This window comes from Meriones unguiculatus, chromosome 18 (genome assembly GCF_030254825.1).
Source record: "Meriones unguiculatus strain TT.TT164.6M chromosome 18, Bangor_MerUng_6.1, whole genome shotgun sequence".
Classification (NCBI taxonomy): domain Eukaryota; kingdom Metazoa; phylum Chordata; class Mammalia; order Rodentia; family Muridae; genus Meriones; species Meriones unguiculatus.
The window spans coordinates 38888929-38906905 of record NC_083365.1 but is presented as its reverse complement, the minus strand read 5'-3'; the positions used below and the strand labels follow the sequence as shown (position 1 = coordinate 38906905).

The 17977-nt window shown below is 44.8% G+C and overlaps 1 protein-coding gene across 1 annotated transcript in view; it reads left to right on the top strand.

Annotated features, from left to right (window-relative positions):
- Nucleotides 1–6807: 6807 nt before the first annotated feature.
- Pamr1 (peptidase domain containing associated with muscle regeneration 1) overlaps nucleotides 6808–17977 on the top strand; it is an 83740-nt gene continuing 72570 nt past the window's right edge. Inside the window, exon 1 of the mRNA XM_021629429.2 lies at nucleotides 6808–7226. Within this exon, the coding sequence (XP_021485104.1) occupies nucleotides 7154–7226 (73 nt within the window). The 5' untranslated portion in view covers nucleotides 6808–7153. The remainder of the gene's footprint in view (nucleotides 7227–17977) is intronic.

Here is a 17977-nt window from a genome sequence, read left to right as displayed (position 1 = left end):
GAGAGTGGGAGCTCACACAGGCTTCTTTCACAGCTATCATGCTGGGATCTACGATGACGAACATAACAAACATACAATAACTTGTGATGAGTGAGTGAATTAAGACTGTTTATTTAGAGTTTGTTGTATGACATTTATTTCCTCCAACAGAAACAGCTTGATTTATATACAAAAATCTTCTTAACCTAGTAACAATGTGATGAGATTGAACCAGATATTCAAAGGCAAGCGCCTAGCAGCAATGTTTCTGGGACCTGGGCAGGATGCAATTAAAATAAGCCTCTCATTTTTTTGTCTTTCATCGAATGCACATTCTACCCCTAGAACATACTTGTATAAGAAAATACAGTTGTAAATGTGCTTTTGTCTTGAATCAATAGCAATGTAATGTAGCTTAAATTACAGATCCGAGGAGAACAGTACCCACTTTTTAATTTCAGCTAATAGTTTGAATGGATTATTGTTTTTGAAAGAGCTACAGTGGGGCTTTATAAATAGGTACAGTGATGGCAAATATTAGTTTTTATTATGTGCATTACTAGACTCATTTAGAAATTTTTAGCAAATTTACAAGGTTGCTACTATTGGCATTTAAATTTTGTTATTTATTTATTTATAGTGTGTGTGTGTGTGTGTGTGTGTGTGTGTGCGCGCACGCGCGCGCGTGTTCTACAAAGGTGAGAGGATAAGTTGTGGGAATCAGTTTCCCTTCTAGTATGTGGGTCCCAGGGATCAAACTCAGATCACCAGACTTGTATGCAAGTGTCTCTCTTGCCACTGAGCTGTCTCACTAGTCCCCTATTTTGCTTCTAAAGATGTGGAAACTGAGACTCAGAGAGTCAATGAACCTTTCTAAGTCCATACACCCAGTCAGTAGGAGATCCTTGGTACATACGGGGGTCTGCTGCATGCAATGTCCTTCTTGTGCATTGAGGTCATACCTACCTCCACCCTCTGCTGCCTTCTCATGAAATGACTTTATTTTGTGTTCACACCTCAAATGGCTCACCCATTATTAACTCGTCAGCTAGCCACTTGGATCACGGCCAGACATTCACCAGTGGTTTTGTAAAGCCGTATGCAGCAGCCAACTCTTTTCAGTTGAAGTTTATATATACACACATGGAAGTCAAGGCCGGGTCTCCCCAGGTGTTGCAGGAGCACATTGACTCTGAAGCAGAGAGGCTTGCTGGCTTTCAGCGATCTGCATGAATGACATAGAACCAGAAGAATGTGGCCAGGGAAGAACCACAGAGCCACCTTCTCCTTGACTGACTCCCAGCGGGAAGGGAGTGGGAGCTGAGCCAGTGCTAGGGGCAGAAACATGGCCGTTTGCTGTAAAGGAGAACAGCAGGGATTCATTAACTCTGGAGGCTCCCATGGTGGGGCCAGGCAGCAGGCTCCGGCCTAAGGCCCTTTTCCTCTCTATAGTGCTTCCCTTTTCTTCTCTCTTCCCGGTTGACTTGAACATGGTGTTTGGGATGCTGATGAAAACCAAGCTCAATTACAAGAAGTCATAGAAGCTCCGCTCCCTTCACAGACCACTTTCTTCTGTCCTCTTTCTGGCTTGTCCAGTATGTAGTTGGCCTGCAGACACTTACAGACTAGAGAATGACAAACTATTGGCATTCATAAAGAGAGCCAACTGTCTCTGTACTCTGGTGCTCCCAGTGTATAGTGTATATGCAGCCTGGAGGTACTAAAAAGGGTAAGGTTTTGTTGGAGCATCTCATTCTTTCTTGTACAGTTGGTGGATTTTTATGTTTGGCTTGAGTCTATCTACTGTAGCTCAATGTTGAATTCTGAGTGTTATAAGGAGGTAATACTTCGGAGTTTGTTTTCTTTTCTTTTCCTTTCCTTTTTAATTCGCCTCCCTGCCCCCCCTAGACAGAGTCTTATTATGTAGCTCTGATTGTCCAGGAATTTACCATGTAGACAAAGCTGAACTTGAATTTACAGAGGTCCTTCTGTATCTGCCTCCTGAGTGCTGGGATTAGAGCTATGTGCTCCCACACTGAGCAGGAGATGACTCTTCATCCTGCCTGTCATTCCCACCTCCTGACAGGTCACTCTGCCTTTTGCATACATAGCCTCTTACTTGAAATTTATTCTTCCCTGGAGCATTGGATACGAAGCATGTATGTGGGCAAAATAGGTTGGTGTGGATAGGCACTTGCTGCCAAGGCCGAGGACTTCTGTTTGGTCCTCCATGTTGGAAGGAGAGAACCAACTCCCAGACTGTCCTCTTACCTAAACACACACACACACACACACACACACACACACACACACACACTCACACACGAGTAAACAGGTAAATAACTGCAGAAAATTTTAAAAAGAATAACAGATATCATTACTATACATCAAGTAAGTATTGGATTTTAGGCACTGTTTTGAGTCTGTTCCAGTCTTACGGGAGATGGTGCCATTATTTTTCCCATTTAACAAATGGGGAAAGTAAGACTGATCACAAGGGGTCAGTCAGGAGAACCAACGTTAGGGAGCATTATCTAAGTCAAGAGTGCTGAATCAAGACTATCATTTTCTCTCAGGTTTTGTTTTAAATCTACATGTCTATGTGTGTGTCTATGTGCATGCCATGTGTGTGAGGGTACCGAGAGAGGAGAGGGCGTTGGATCCTCTGGATCTGAGGTTACTGGTAGTTGTGAGACCCCCTTCGTGGGTGCTGGATCAGAACCCAGATCCTTTACAACAACAACATAACCCCTGACCCATCCCTACATTCTCAAGAATACAATCTTGAGAATACAAGCTTGGAGTACAATCCTTGCAAATATCTTGTTGTTTATAGCCTGGGATCAACAATCGCTTAGATGTACAGAACTATTTTTCCTAAATTTAGAAGATAATATTTAGTCAAAAATTTAATGAATCTCATCAACATCAATATCAATGAAAGTTTATAGGCTAGATGTCAAAGAAGGCTATGGCTCCTTCTTCCTCCAAAAAATGATGGACAAAGTACTGTATTTTGAGACATTCAGAGCTCCCCTAAAATCCCCTTTCTCCATGAGACTCCTCTGGTTAGAAGACCTGATTTAGAACCACACTAAACTCTAAGTATGTTAAAAATGGCTCTGATGTCAATGGGACATCTCAGAAAGCAGAGATTTCAGCAGAGCCACACAGCCTCAGGCAAACGACTGACTTGCCCAGACTGTCACAGCTTCTCTGGTCCTCTCCCAGCCCAGCAGCTCCTGTGAAGATTAACAGAATATTATCTGATGATCGCTGCTTTCAATCAGCCACATAAATGTTCACACTCCTTTGTACAGCAGAGTTTTTTTTCAGAATGGTTTCCAAGTTCCCTTGTCTAAGGAAACCAGCAAAGTCAAATTAGTGGCTCAAACTAGGTTGCAAACCCCTGTGGGGATTCCAGAAACAGAAGGGGCAGTGTTTTCAGTTCTTCGCTCCAAGGAGGCAAAGACTCCCAAGCAGAAACTCCCTTAGAATGCAGCCAATCAGGTTTATAAAGGAGGGGAAAATACTTTTTTTTTTCCTCTAACCATCTTGTGATCATTGACTGGGGTCAATGACTAGTAGGAAACAGAAAATCAAATATATGTACCCTCTGTACACCTGGAAGTACACGTGTTTGAATGTACTCATGCGCACATGTATGTACAGTAGGCATACATGTATGTGCGCTTGTGTAGAGAGCCTGGAGGACAGCCTCCGGCTCCCCTTCTCTGGAATGCTATCCAGCTTCTTTGATTTGGATCTCTCCATGACCAGGAGCTCACCCATTAGGCAAGGCTGGCTGGCCAACAAACCAAGGAGGTCTCTCTGGAGCTGCATTAGGAGAGGGCACCGCTACACCTAGGGTTTACAGAGCATCTTAACAGAGCAATACCTTTGCGGAGAAGTGGCACAACGAGTTTCCAGAGACACAATTGTGAGAAGACATAAATATATGAGGGAGGGCTAAGCACTAGATAGTGTCTTGTTTCTACAGCAATTCCTCCCAGCTCATAGGGGTTCAGTGACTAACTCCTGCCTTTCCTCATACAGACAGGAAATTGAGACTCCTTTATAAATGCGATTTTTTTTTTTCAAATGGAAGGGGCCCATGGTTCTTCTTACATTAGCTTCTTCTCACTTGCCTTCACCTCGGTGTTTTTGCCACAGGAGCATGTTTGAGCAGTATGTTCTGCTTCAGGCTCATCATCGCTCAGAGCCCAATCTGTCTGGGGTACAGCTTCAGTAGAGAATAGGTTGCTGAGTATTGGTGCAGAGAGGCTTGGGGAGGGAGGTAGAGGAAATGGATGAATGAATGAATAAATGAATAGATGTCCCTGTCAGCTGTTAGTGGCCTTGAAAGGACCTAACAGCCACAGGTATTTAGAAACAAAGCTGCCCCTGTCCCATTGCCATTACCGAAGGACCAAGAATGGTTCCCTTGCAACAGAGCAAACTTTCTTTCTCTAGTCTCTGCTTTGCACTCTTTCAGATATCCTGCTGTTTGCATTTTTCTCTTTAATACCATTCTTTATTTTTGTTTGTTTGTTTTTGTTTTGTTTTGTTTTTCTTCAAGACAGGGTTTCTCTGTGTGGCCTTGGCTGTCCTGGAACTTGCTCAATAGACCAGAGATCTTGCCTGCCTCTGCCTCAGGAGTGCTGGGATTAAAGGTGTTTACCACCACTGCCCAGCTTTAATGCCATTCTTGATGCTTGTTTATATAAATGTCTCCTGGACAGAGAACTTGACAATGAGGAAGACAGCCCACACCATGTGTTTCCTCAAGGCCAGTCTCAGGGTAGACAATGATGATAAATGTATTTATATTTAAATGATATTTATTTATAACAGTCAGTGTGTGCTAACAGTGCAGTATTCTTGCATGTATAATCTCATTCCACTTTTCTAAGAGTCTCTAAAACAAGTTTGATCATTACACCCATTATATACTAAAGACAAGTTAAGAGAGACGGTTAGCTCTGTCAATGTCATGAAGTTAGAAAGTGAAGCAAGGATTTGGACACAGGTCATTGAATACTGAGTCCTTCCAGTTCCTTCAGTGCTCCTACTCATTCCCCTCCATGGATGAGGAGTCTTCCCTTCTCTCTAGCCCCAGCCCACAGAAAGTGCCATAGCTCCCTGAGCACAGAAAGTGGAGCTGCAACTCTTAACACTGTCCTGAGGTCAGGCGTTCACCCTCCCTCAAGTAGTCTATGTCATTTCCTCCCTTCCAATTCCTGATTTGCTATGTGCTTCAGCTTTTGTGGATGGTCCAGGGTGACTGTCTTCTTGGGACTCTTCCTTAGCCCCAGTGCCTAAATCATCAAGACCCCCCAACAACTAGAGGGCAAAATTTAGACACCCCGACATACTCACTACGTTCTTGCTCAGTGTCGCATCCAACCCTTGCCCTTCAGTGGGCTGTTACCTAGTCTCTCTCTCTGTATACACACATGCACACACATACATGTCATCAATCTGTCAATTATCTATCATCACTTTATATTTATATTATTTATATATGTGCATCTACCTATCCATCCATCCATCCATCCATCCACCCACCCACCCACCCACCCATTCATCTCTCTGTCATCTATCTAAGCCATTTAAAGTGCATTTTATTGGTTAACCTTGTCATAGATACTTTGGGGGGAAATTAATAATTATAAATTTAGGGATTAACTCATATATACACATTGTTTCTTAATGTCACCAGTCAGGTCAGCCTTTCTTCTATAGAGTTCTCAATGCTCTCTTCCATGGGTAGAGATCCTGCTTTTTTTATTTCTTACTAGTCCTGGTCTGAAGAATCATTCATGTCTCATAATTTGGGGTTTTAGTCTAACATCACAAACTAGTAATGGCTTAGCCCACAGCCCTAGTTCCGTATAGACTCTAGTATATCATGCTTAGCCACTTGTAGCCCGCTGATCTTATGCAAGTCACCTAAAATCTGAATCTGTCTTTCTGCTTCTGGAATCTGCAGAAAATGCTACTAATTGTACATCTTGACTCTAATGGTTAAACCTACTTTTATATGAGTATTACCTTTGAAGCCATATAGCATAATGGTTTGGACTACAGCTAGTGGTTCTAAGAGTCATAGATTCAAATCTTAGCGTAGCCACACTTACTTGTGTGACCTTAGATGAGTTAACTCTCGAGAGCTCATTTTCCCCGTTTTTGGGGAAGAGGCACCAAGGTCCTACCTGCTCATGAACTCAGATCAGGATTTCCCAGTAGCCTGTGTATGGAAATGACCTGGTTTCTAAACTGCAATTGTTCGGAGCAGAAAAGGGGAAAGAGAGCTTGGAGGTAGAGGAGTACTGAGAGGGGATTTCAGGTGGGTTTCCTTTATTCTTCCGTCACCTGCTGGGGGAGAGGACATAGCTTCATATGGAGGTGGGCGTGGGGAAGGGGAGGCACAAATTTTAGGCTTCTTTTCTTCTGTGAATTTCAGGGATTAAACTCTGGTCCTAGCATTTGAACAGCACACAGTTCTGCTGTCTTGCTAGCCTCCAGACCAGTCTTCTAATCTGGCTGGTCCAGGGAATGTACAACCAACATCTGTCCCAGACCCCCATTCCAGCCTTCCATGCCATCTTTCTCAGCTTTCCATAACCAGGTTCTAGTCCCATCTCACCCTCTCAGCCTCCCAGCCCAGCCCCATGGTAACCTCCTATGCCAGCCTCCAGCCCTAGCTTCTCAGCTCAGCTCTGTAGCTTAAGGTTTGCGGTGGCGTGGGATGTTAGAGCGAATATTGTGTCTAGCCTCATCTGAGAGGTCCCACAACCATTCCTACTTCTGTTCCCGGCCAGGTGCTCCTCACCACACATCTTTACTTTTACCCTCATCAAAGGCTGACGACGACGGAAGTCTAGCGAAACGGAGCTGGCCCTGGTGTCCTGCTGCTTTCCCATGGGGCGCAGTGCACCGGCCTCCAGGCGTGGCCACGGTTTCCCGAGCCTTGCAAGGGTTAAGAGGAGAGCTCTGGGCTGACGTCGCTCTGGCCGAAGGTGGTTCCCCTAGCTGAGGGTGGGAGAGCCCAGCGGGCTGAAACCCGAGCTCTGGCTCAGCTGGGGCTTGAGGAGGTCCCGGCAAGAGCAAGCCTGCTGCCCTGCTCTCACTCAGGCATCTTCACACCAGTCACCGCGCAGCAGCGGGAAAGATGGAGCTGGACCGCTGGGCGCAGTTGGGGCTCGTGTTCTTGCAGCTCCTTCTCATCTCGTCCTTGCCAAGAGGTACTGTTAGTGATTGGAAGCTCTCCGGGGGGCTGATGGGGAGCTGGACAGGATTGGTGGTTGCTCCAGTGATAATCTGGGGTGCCTGGCTGGTGGCTCCGATGCTCCTGTTGTCTGCCCTAAGAACAGGATAATGTTTTATCCCTAATTGTGTATGTCTGGAAAGAACAGAGCTCCTGTGCTATCTATCTATCTATCTATCTATCTATCTATCTATCTATCTATCTATCTATCTATCCATCCATCCATCATCTTTTTAAAGCACCACATTGCCCTGGGAAAGTTTATTCCCTGTTAGTTACTGGCTCTCATTTGCAAAATTAAAGTTTCCTGGGAAAGCACTCCCTCAGGGGTGAAGAGCAGGGATTGGGTGAGCATTTCTCCAATGAACCCTGCTTGCTTGGTAAAGTCTCAAGGTGAGAACTCTTTAGAGCAGACCCCTGGCACAGGAGCTGTGTTCATTCAGAAAATAGCACACATCCTGGGAATCGTGAAGCAGAAGCTTGGAGAAAATGGGCAATCAGTTTTTTTTTTGGGGGGGGAGGGAGGACAGTTGTTTGTTTTGAAAGAGTCCTGGCTCCTTTGTTTCTCACGTGTTGTATTTCTGACCCACAGTTCCCAGGAGATGGGCTTCTAGGGGCATAAGAAGTTGGGACATGGCAGGGCTTCTGGCAGCCTATTGACAGGTCAGCGAGGAGAAGCGAGGGAACAGCAGGTCTCAGAGGAGGGTCCTAGTAGGTGGACTTCTGTCTGCATCCATCTTGGGTGGCTGCAAAGGTGAGGTGTGAGGAGGTGAGGCTGGAGTGGTGAATGGAGCCAGAAGGGTGAACCGTGAAGTGTGAAGAGGACTGAGATGTCAGGCAGGAGGGTTGATGTGCAAGGAAGCAAGGCTGGAGGGTACAGGTGTGAGGCTTGGAGTACACAAGTGTGGAGATGGAGAAGTGAGGCGTGAGGAGAGAAGGTAAGACTTCACCAGGTGAGCACAGCTGAGATTTGCTTGGGAGGGGAAACTATGGTTGGGGGAAGGGCACCTGTGAGCCCTTTCTCTAGCCTTTCTGTGCTGGCTGCAGCCTGTGCTCCATACAAAAGGAGGACACTTTGCTCTAGCAGGTGGCTGGCAAGTGCCTGAGAAAGACACAGAAGTGGAATGTTGCTGAGTGCAATGGCCTGCTGCAGAAGAGAGAACACAGCCTTCAGAGGCTTCTCTTTATGTCAACACAGAGCCTAGAAACACGAGACCTCCCTTCCCATGTTTGATTAATAATGTACAGGAGCCTGCCTGTGTTCAGCTAAATCCCCTTTAATGATTTACTGCCCAAATGGTGAGGCTGTATATCTCAGTGGCACAGAGCTTGCCTAAAGATGGTTAGCTTGTCTCATCCAAATTTCACTTCACTGTTCTTGTACAGCCTAGATAAAGTACTGAGGAGGGTTTACAACCCAAAAGCCTCAAAACTTGGGGTGACTTGAGGACTCTGCATTAAGGCTCATTCCTCACTTGGATGTGTACCTTTTGGAAACAAATCACTAGGGTATGCTGGGTGGCCTAGACCCACCCTAGAGGATCCTGTTTCCTCTCGTTTCTAGGGTACAGTGTTCCAGCCCCCCAGCATGGCACGAGCTGAGCTGTCCCCTGCTTCATTTCTATGCTGTGGCAAGTTAGGCAGCATCACTCTATACAAGTTAGGAAACAGCCCAACTTGCCCAGGGGCTGAAAAACTCATTTCTTGTTGACCTAAGAATAGGTCTTTTACCTTTTGCTATGGAAAAGCTCAGAGGAGGGTGTGAGGTGAGCTGTCAGCCAAGCTGCTGGCTGAACCAAACAGCAGCTTTATGTGTTTAGTGCGATTATCCATTGTTGAGCCCAAGGCAGAAGGCAGAGTGGAGAAGGAAACTATTTCTCCCTGCAGGGAATGAGCCCGCTCCCCGGGCCTGTCAAGAAAAGCTTGGAAGTGCATTTCCTTTAATCACTTTTCTAAAAAGAGTATCTGGTATGTAAACACCCCATGGGTTGGTCCGGGAAGTTGTTGTTGTTCATGAACATGTGATTCATATTGGAGGAGGAGGAGAAACTAAACATGGGTCCAAGTGATAAACCTAACATAAACAGCACGTCGAGGGGGAAACCCAACTCCGCTGACTCCACCAGACAGCAGCAGGGCTGCCAGCGGGGCTCTGCCTAAGAGGAAAACCTCACTGAAAATATGGGCCTCTGGGGAAATGAGATCTTAATACGGATCACTTCACAAGTGTCGCTTCCAACAGACGTTTAGCTTGTAGGGAATGCACACAAATGCAAGTGGGGAAGATAAGTAGAAGCCCAGACATTCAGTGAGCAGGGCAGCCAGCTGAGAAAGGGAATGCAGAGAGTAAGCAAGGGAGAAGGAGTGGCCAGAAAAAAAAATTAGAGGTTCTTTATAACGGATACATTAGCACATTCCTAGGAGAGCTATGGAAATTGCTCTTCTTGGCAGGGGTGGAGTTGTATGAGGAGCATGAAGAGGGTGTTCCCCTAACATCTACTCTGAGAACGCCTGGCACCCCAACAGGAAGATAGTTTCATGGTGCATTCACTTCCGACGCAGAACCTGGAGACCCCTGAGCTGAATCTGATCTGAAAACTTCCTCCCCGAGGACCAGCTCTAAAATGGTACCAAAGGGCACCATGCAAACTTCCAAAGGAGGGTAACAGCCAGGAGTCCTACCCTTGTAGGATACCAACGAGCCACAATGTTGAGCATGGCACAATAACCCTAAAGGTGCAGTAGTGGCACACATAAATTGGTAGTAACCAAAAGCTCTCTAATTGGACTTGAGACCTGTTCAGCATGAGGGGAAGCACGGTCTGATTTCATTTATGAGTGTCATAGTTACTCTTCTATTGCTGTGATAAAACACCATGAGCAAGGCTACTAATAGGAGAAATAGTTTAACTGGGCTCACAGTACTAGTGGTTTACAGTTCAGGATGGCAGAGAAAGGGCGTGGAGGTAGGTGGCTGGAGCAGCAACTGAGAGCTCAGATCTTGAACCACTAGTCTTCTGTAACCTCAAAGTCCTCCCCCAGTGACACAGCTCCTCCCACAGTGCCACCAACTGGAGACCAAGTATTCAAATTCACGAGCCTATGGGAGCCATTGTCATTCAAGCCACCACTATTAAGATGAAAATGAAAGCGTCAGTTGCCAGGACCTGCACGAAGTAATCGGAAGTTATTGTTTAATGAATACAGAGCCGTGGCTTGATCTGATGAAAAGGTTTTGGCAGTACAAGTTGGTGACCATGTGACATCAACAATGTGAATGTTGATGATAACAAACTATGTGCATGTGTAAGCATGTGCTTACTGAGTTATAAAGATAAATATGTATTTTCCTACAATAAAAAAGTACTTTCAGGACATGAAAAGTGGTTTGTGCCTATAATCCTAGCACTTGGCAGGAGGATTGCAGGCTAGCCTAGGCTACATCACGAGACCCCCTCTCCCCTTCTCAAAATTAAAAAAAAAACACCAAATATCTATAGACATAAATTAGTGGAGCCTTAGGTAAACCCTGGCTGCATGATTTTCAAGATCCCATTACCTTATAACCTTTCATGTAGCACATCTAACCTTGGCAAGGTTTAAGGCACACGATACAGAGAAGAAGGTACTATTTCACTGTCTTGGGTAGCTGAGGTGCTGATCCAAGGACTGTAAACTGATCACCCAGTGACCACATGACCTGAAGTATCCAGGGTTAGAAACACAAAGCTGAATGTTGAGGGATGCTGGCTCCTCTCTGAAGTTGGCATATCCCTAATTGTTGTGTGTGATACTGCCTGCCAGCAGTTGAGTTTCTGATCTACTGTCTTGAAGAGACAGCGTCAGAAGAAAGGGTAGGGGCAGGACAGAACATGGAAGGCTGGACACAGTTCAGAGAAGTACAAGTGTATAAAGTGTATAAAACTGTTAAGGACTTATTGGTTGGCTAATAGGAGTTTTAAAAGCATCTTCTCTATATCTGTATAGCCCTTAACTATGTTTCAACCTACATATTTTATAGAACCTGATCTTGCTTCTCTCTTTGACCTCCTTACCCTTTGGTACAGTATTTAACTCGCATGAATACCCTTCAGCATGAGCTTGTGGTGGAAACTGAGGGTGAGGCTGGGTTTACGCCTGATCATAAACTGGATGAAATACTTTGGAGCATGGAATTTCAGAAGTGGAAGTGTCACGGGACATGTAAGGCCCTTGTGACTACTCATAAGTCTTGGGGAAGCCTTGTAATGTCACTGGCATAGAGCATGAGTTTTGACTCAGTCTTGCCTACATCTGTGTTACACTGGAGAGATCAAATTGGCAGAGACCATGGTGTCTAAGGGACCTATGACTGGCCTTAAGTTAGAAAGTTTTTTCCATCTACTCCATTAGGAGAAAGAGAATCCTGATTCGAAAGAAAATTTCTCAATCTGCCTCCCCCAGGGCCAGCTCTAGACACTGGAACTGATTAGAGGTTTATGCATGCTGTAAAAAGTGCCATTTCCATGATAAATGAGGAAGGTTGTGACCTTTTCCTCAACATGAGGAGAGGACTGCCAGCCTCAATCCATGGATGTTTTAGTGATATAAACATCTGGACTCTGCTCCTCCTCTTTTGTTTTCAATGGAAGTAAAATGTTTCATGTTCTAGTTCCCAGATTCCAGAATCAAGAACTTAGAAGCCAGCTAGAACACCAAAAGGTACCAGATCAGCGATGGAAAGCCCACCAGGTTCCAAGCCTGCTCCCTGTTGAAGGAATTCTATTAGTCAGTCATTGTAAGATCTGAGTGAAGGCTGTGCATTTATAATGGAGAGAAAATTAAAAAAGAGGTTTTTGGGTTTTTTTTTTCTTGTTTTTTAAGTATGGCAAGCAAAGCCTCAGATCTGCAAACAACAGCTCTCAAGAAGGTAGAAAATTAAAGTTGGCTAGAATGTTCCAGGCTCTGAACCAAGGTAACCTTCTGTTTATCACACCCTACTCCATTCCTTTCATTTTTCCAGGTTGCAATGACCTGTGAGATAGACTCAGAGTAGAATAAGTAGGGTTACACATCAAAGCTTCCACTGTTGGTGAAATACCAAAACTGAGGACAACTTTGAAGGAGCTTCTGTCACATTATACCACACCCGAGGGATTTAATTCTAGGTTTGGTTACCCCAATAACTGACCCAGTTTATGAATACATGCTTTTTCTTTACTCGGTGCTCACATCAAACATAAAAAGAAATAGGATTGTGACAGAGTTCACACGTGGAAGAACTTAGGCAGATTTTAGGTCTTCGCTCAGGTTGAACACTGAGGGTCTGTCTTGAGTGCAGACAGTCTGGCTGCGGAAGGCATGTTCTAGGGTGGTACATAACACCACCACAGGAAGCAGAAGTCTGACTGGACCTTCAATGCTACCCCTGCTCAGCCTGGCCCAAATGAAGGCATCCGCTCACCTCTGTGAAGGGGGATGTGGAGAGGAACAGAGAAAGGAGTAGCCTCGGTGGTACCATACGGATCCTGAGGGGAGCCATCCCACGGACTAAGCAACTGCTAAGCAGACTGAAAACCCAACCAGGTTCACGGATGGCTGTCCACAATGTCGTGTATCCAACACTGACTGGACATGAGAAGTGGGAATGGCTTTGTCCCATGGTCAGCCTTTATAGTCTGAATCATGTGTGTGTTTGCAGGGGAAGAGAGCTGAGCAGGAGGCAGACTGCAAGGATGGCCCTGACACTGTATTTCTGCCTTTTTTTATGGATTTGTTCTGTCGGGTTCTCACTTGTAAGCAGTGAGATAGGCGGAGCAAGTCTGGGAGGGTCTTTTCTCTTTTTTGGCATAACGAAGTTGATGGATATTGCAGGAGACGAGAATTGATACTTTCCTGTAAATACCAGGATGCCTTTTAACCAAGTCATTTTAACCTCGAGAATCCAGTGTCTGTAAGACACCATCGTCCTGGGTTGTGGGCCACATAGACCTAAGACACCTAGTTCTGTCACCCTCCAGCCTTCGGGGTGGGCTACGTAGCTGCTTTAAACCTGCAGGCTTGGTGTTTTCATTGCTGCCCTCAGAGAGGTTCTGGCTGTCTCAGAGGTCTGGGTTAGTGGTTTGGCAGTGTGTGTCTATCTAAGTAGATGTCTGGTCAGCTGGTTTTGCGATTGGAAAACCATGGCTACTGCTGTTGCCAAAATGGAGTGAGGAACATACTCAGCCAACTGTAGCTCACAGGGAGATTCAGTGATATTCTTCAAACCCTGTACTTTGGCTTAAAAAAATCCCAGCCACTTTAATGTGGATGGAGTGGATGGAGGGACTTCAGACCAATCTACTTCAATTGATTAAGTTGTTTGAGGACTCTGAGGAACTAAAGTACTGGTATTTTCAAGCCCACTTTACCTTCCCATTACTTCAAAAGAGTTCACTAAAAGTGACCAGAGAATCCCCTTGACTACATGATCTCTCTTCCAGAGTTAACAATAAAGCTGGGAATGTCTTAGGCATGTTAAGATGTGGCACCCTAGCTTAGATGATGGCTGGGATCTTTCACTCTCATGTTTCCAACACACCCTTGCCTAACCTGAATTTAACCACAAGGGAAGGTAGCAGCAATGCATCTTTATCCAGGACTTCTTGGCCTGGCCTTTCTGCCTCTATGGTGCACTGCCCTCTTCCAAAATGGTGCCTAGTATCTCTTCTGGGTAAGCTTGGTTCCCTTGGCTCATGTGTCAGAACAGGGTAGCAAGTGTCACAAGCCTTATAGAGAAGTGACACAAACTTCAACAGATGATTGATGAATGTGATGGATCACCAGACTCCACAATAAAGATGGAAATATAGCAAAAGAAAAGTCTAACATTTGTCTTTGTCACAAATGGCCTTCACTCCAGGAGCTACTCCTGCCTCAGGCAACAGGAATGTTTCTAGGTGCTCGGCTATCATGATAATAAGAAAAAGACCTTTTGCTTCAGACAATTGCAAGTCCAGGTAAATATTTAATAACAGAAGAGAGAATCCAGGAGGCTATGGGGAAGTAGAGAATAAGGATATGCGAGGTACATTATATATTTGCAGAGTTCAGCAACAAAGAAAGCCATCATTAGTGTATCAGAAAGTTGTCTGGGCACAGAGGCTTCCTTGGTCTAATACTTATTCTTCCGGATAGAGTGAGTGCTCCATGAAATATAGCTGTAAATATTCTAGTCTCTAGCACAACATTGAAGAATACCTTACCACTACAGAAGAAAGAGCAAAAAGGGCATTTTAAAGTCCAAAAAATTATGGGCCTCTTTTAAGACTTTTTAGAGGTATGCGCAGAATCTGATGTTGTTGCCACTAGTACTTGCCAAGATGCTGAAAAGCCCCTACAGGGGAAAATGTATCCATGGTACTGGAAGAAAATCCTGGGTAGCACTGAGCTGAGTGGCTCATGGAGAAAATTCATTTCCTGCAATCAAGTTGCTTTAAGCAATATGATTGGCTGGGGATCGTTGGGCTCTGTGGGGTGGGAGTCTGACTGATGAACACTCAGAGTGGTGTGATACTTCCAAGGAGTGATAAGCCTTGTGACTTCCCAATTAGATGCATCTTCCTTTCAGGAACAACAGGAAAAATTGAGCATCCTTGGAATTCTTGGGAACAGCGGGTCCAAGGCCTACACTGACCACCGCCCCCAACTCCCCTGACACACACTCACACACAGAAATAAGATGCACCCCTATTCTCCTTGTCTCCAGTCTCAGGCTATTTCCTCCTCTCTTCCGGAATTGTTCACACACAATGACTTATTTGTACAGCCCAGAAGCAGCATGGCTGCTTGCACTTGGGACATATTCCTTGGAGATAGCACATGCGTTACAGTCGCTCTCTGAGCCTCTGTCTGCTGTTTCTGTGACCTTCTGTTCTGCCTTTACAAAATATTGCTCTTGTTGTCATGCAACACATTTTCTGTCTTGGCCCTCACAATGCCTGCCTCCTCTCTCTGCCCAGACTTGTTTCGGAGGCAATGACAACAGTGGCCGAGGGTAAGGAACAAAAGCAGCTGCTCTCATAAAAGGCATCTTGTCTAAGTGGATCCGGGAACACACGGCCTTCTCAGTAAGGACTCAGCTCTCACTCACCATGAATATGAGGTTCATCTTTGATGTAGATGCCTTGATATGAGAAGATCCACACTCATTTGTGGGTGTCCACAGAGAAATAAAAGTATAGAATTGAATGCTTACCTATTCATGGATAGGTGTGACATATGTGCTCATGGATATTGTATGTTACGATTTAAAACACAAGCTGGGATCAATCTCAGACCTGTCGCCTATTTTTCTCTTTTCTTGTTTTTACTTCTCTTGGGTATCACCTTCTAATATCACCTTCTAATCTGTAGACTAAGGAGAATGAGGGCCCCAGTCCAGGCTTATTGAAAATTTTAAGTGAAACCACTTAAAGGAGTTAGTACATTGCCTGCTAGATAGGGAATATTTGGGAGCTTAAAACCTCCTACCCACTTCTTTCTTTTAAAAAATACTCAATGTATTCCATATATACTGGCCATTCTCACTTCCCTCTCCCTAACACCCCATCCACCTCCCCACAAATCTTCCTCTCATGTTCACGTCAGTTCAATTTGTTTTGTAACCCAAGATTTACCATAGCCATCTGTGTGACCACAGGTTTGAAGTATCCATCAGAGCCTGGTAAACTCAGTAGAGGGTGAACAACTAGAGATGGTGATTTCCCCTCATCCAGATCTTTTGCCAGCCAATTGCCTTGTGAGCCCCTACCCTTCCTTAATTGACTATTAGCAGGACTGGTAACCACAGTTGTGTTCGTTAATGATAGCATCGATTGTTCTGAGTCTAGATAATGGTGTTTTGTGGTCCTTTGTCCTATCCCAGTCCTGCTTGCCTCAGGAGCATGAATTTCACAGCAGAGAACGAAGAAGTAGCAATAACTGGTTTCTTCATCTGTGGTAGGATGGAACTTATATATGGCTCATTTCATCAGTCCTTAGTTCCATTCTATTCACTTGTGACCCTGTCAGAAAAAAAATTCCCCCTAACATTCAACATATATTTATCTCATGAAACTTGTTCTCTTCCCTTGGTTTTGCATGGGAATGCATGGCTAGCTGTATTCCCCAGTCTTAGTGAAGATGTTTTTCATATGCTGTGCCTTAAGGTCTCTTTGTCTGAAATAGGGCCAATGGCAAGATTTTGCAGGGATCCAGGAGACAGTGTTCAGCAGAAAAGATGATTCTGGGACAGTTATGATGTTGTAGTGCAAATACGGAGGGTCCCTTCATAGTCTGAAAATGAGGTGCTGCCGGTGTCTATGCACTTCAGACTAGCCAGACAACCTCAGTGAGAAGTTCCCTTCATCTTGTTATAGCTCGAAGAGCGGGGGAGATTACTATAGAAAGGGCTAGCCTACCTGGATTGCTATGAATCCCAGGGGTCAGCAACTGATGGAACACACATTGTAATTGCAAACCAGTTCTTTCTTGTCACCCTGCACTTGATATCTATTATTAGTCAGCTGCCTTTAGTAGGAGAATCTGGCTTTTACCAGCATTGGTAAGCATGGCTGTGGATCAGTAACCCTATCTCCTGGCAATGACGTAGTGAGTCCAGACATGTCCAGCCTTTTGGCATTAGAACACATTGTTGTGGTATACAAAGTTCACCTCAAAAAATGGCCCAGTAGCATTACTAAAAAAAAAAATACCAAAACATAATGCTTAAGCACTTTTATGGTATTGTGTTGGGTTGCATTCATAGCTGTCTTCGGGTGCACTGTGGGTTGGACATATCTGATTGTAGTCTGTGGAAGACCAAGATACCTGGGTATAGAGAAATCCAGATTGGATGTTAAAGGCACACCTTAAATTTCATCCTCTTTAACAGAGACATTTGAATTCTTCAGTTGATATAATTTTTGCTGGATTTTATTGCCAAGTGCATTTAGGTGCATGATACAACTTGTTTTAAGATTTTCTTATTGCTTTTAATTATGTGTAGGTGTATGTCTGTGCATAGGCATATGCACGTGAGTGGAGATGCCCACAGAGGTCAGAGGTTTCAGATCCCCTGGAGCTGGTGTTCTAGACCTTTGTTAATGGGTGCTGGAAACTGCCCTCTGGAAGAACCAACAGATAGTGCTCTTAACCACTGTGCCATCTTTCTAGCCCTCAACATTTCCCCCCAGTAACAAGTGCTGATATAAAAGAAGAAGATCTGTTCTTCTTATATTCTCAAATTCAAAATAGCCCAGGAGCAGCTAGCTGTCCTTCAAGGTCTTCTGCACCACAGTTGTTAAGGATAAAGGCAACTGAACAGTTTCTCTAAGGCTGTAGGCCTTGAGTTCTCCTTGGCTGTGGGAGTGGAATTTTCATGTCTTAAGAGAGGCAGCAGGAAGTGATGTATGCCCTATTAAAAGCCACATATAAATGAGAAGCACTGTGGTTTAAATGTGTCTCCCAGTTCTGTATGTAGGGAATTTAATCCCCAAGCTCATATGTTAAGTAGGGGTGGGGCCTTTGGAGGGTGGTTGAGTCTATTAATGGATAGATTAGGTTTTGGGTTTTGGAGGCAGTGGCTTTGTTATATAAAAGTGATTTTTCCTCTAGTTTGCTTGCACTGCCTCATCCCATGAAGCCTCCACCATGTTATCTAGAAAGAAGACCTGCCCCAACCAGCAGGGCTTGAACGTGGATTCCTAAGGGAGGAGAATGGAAGGAATG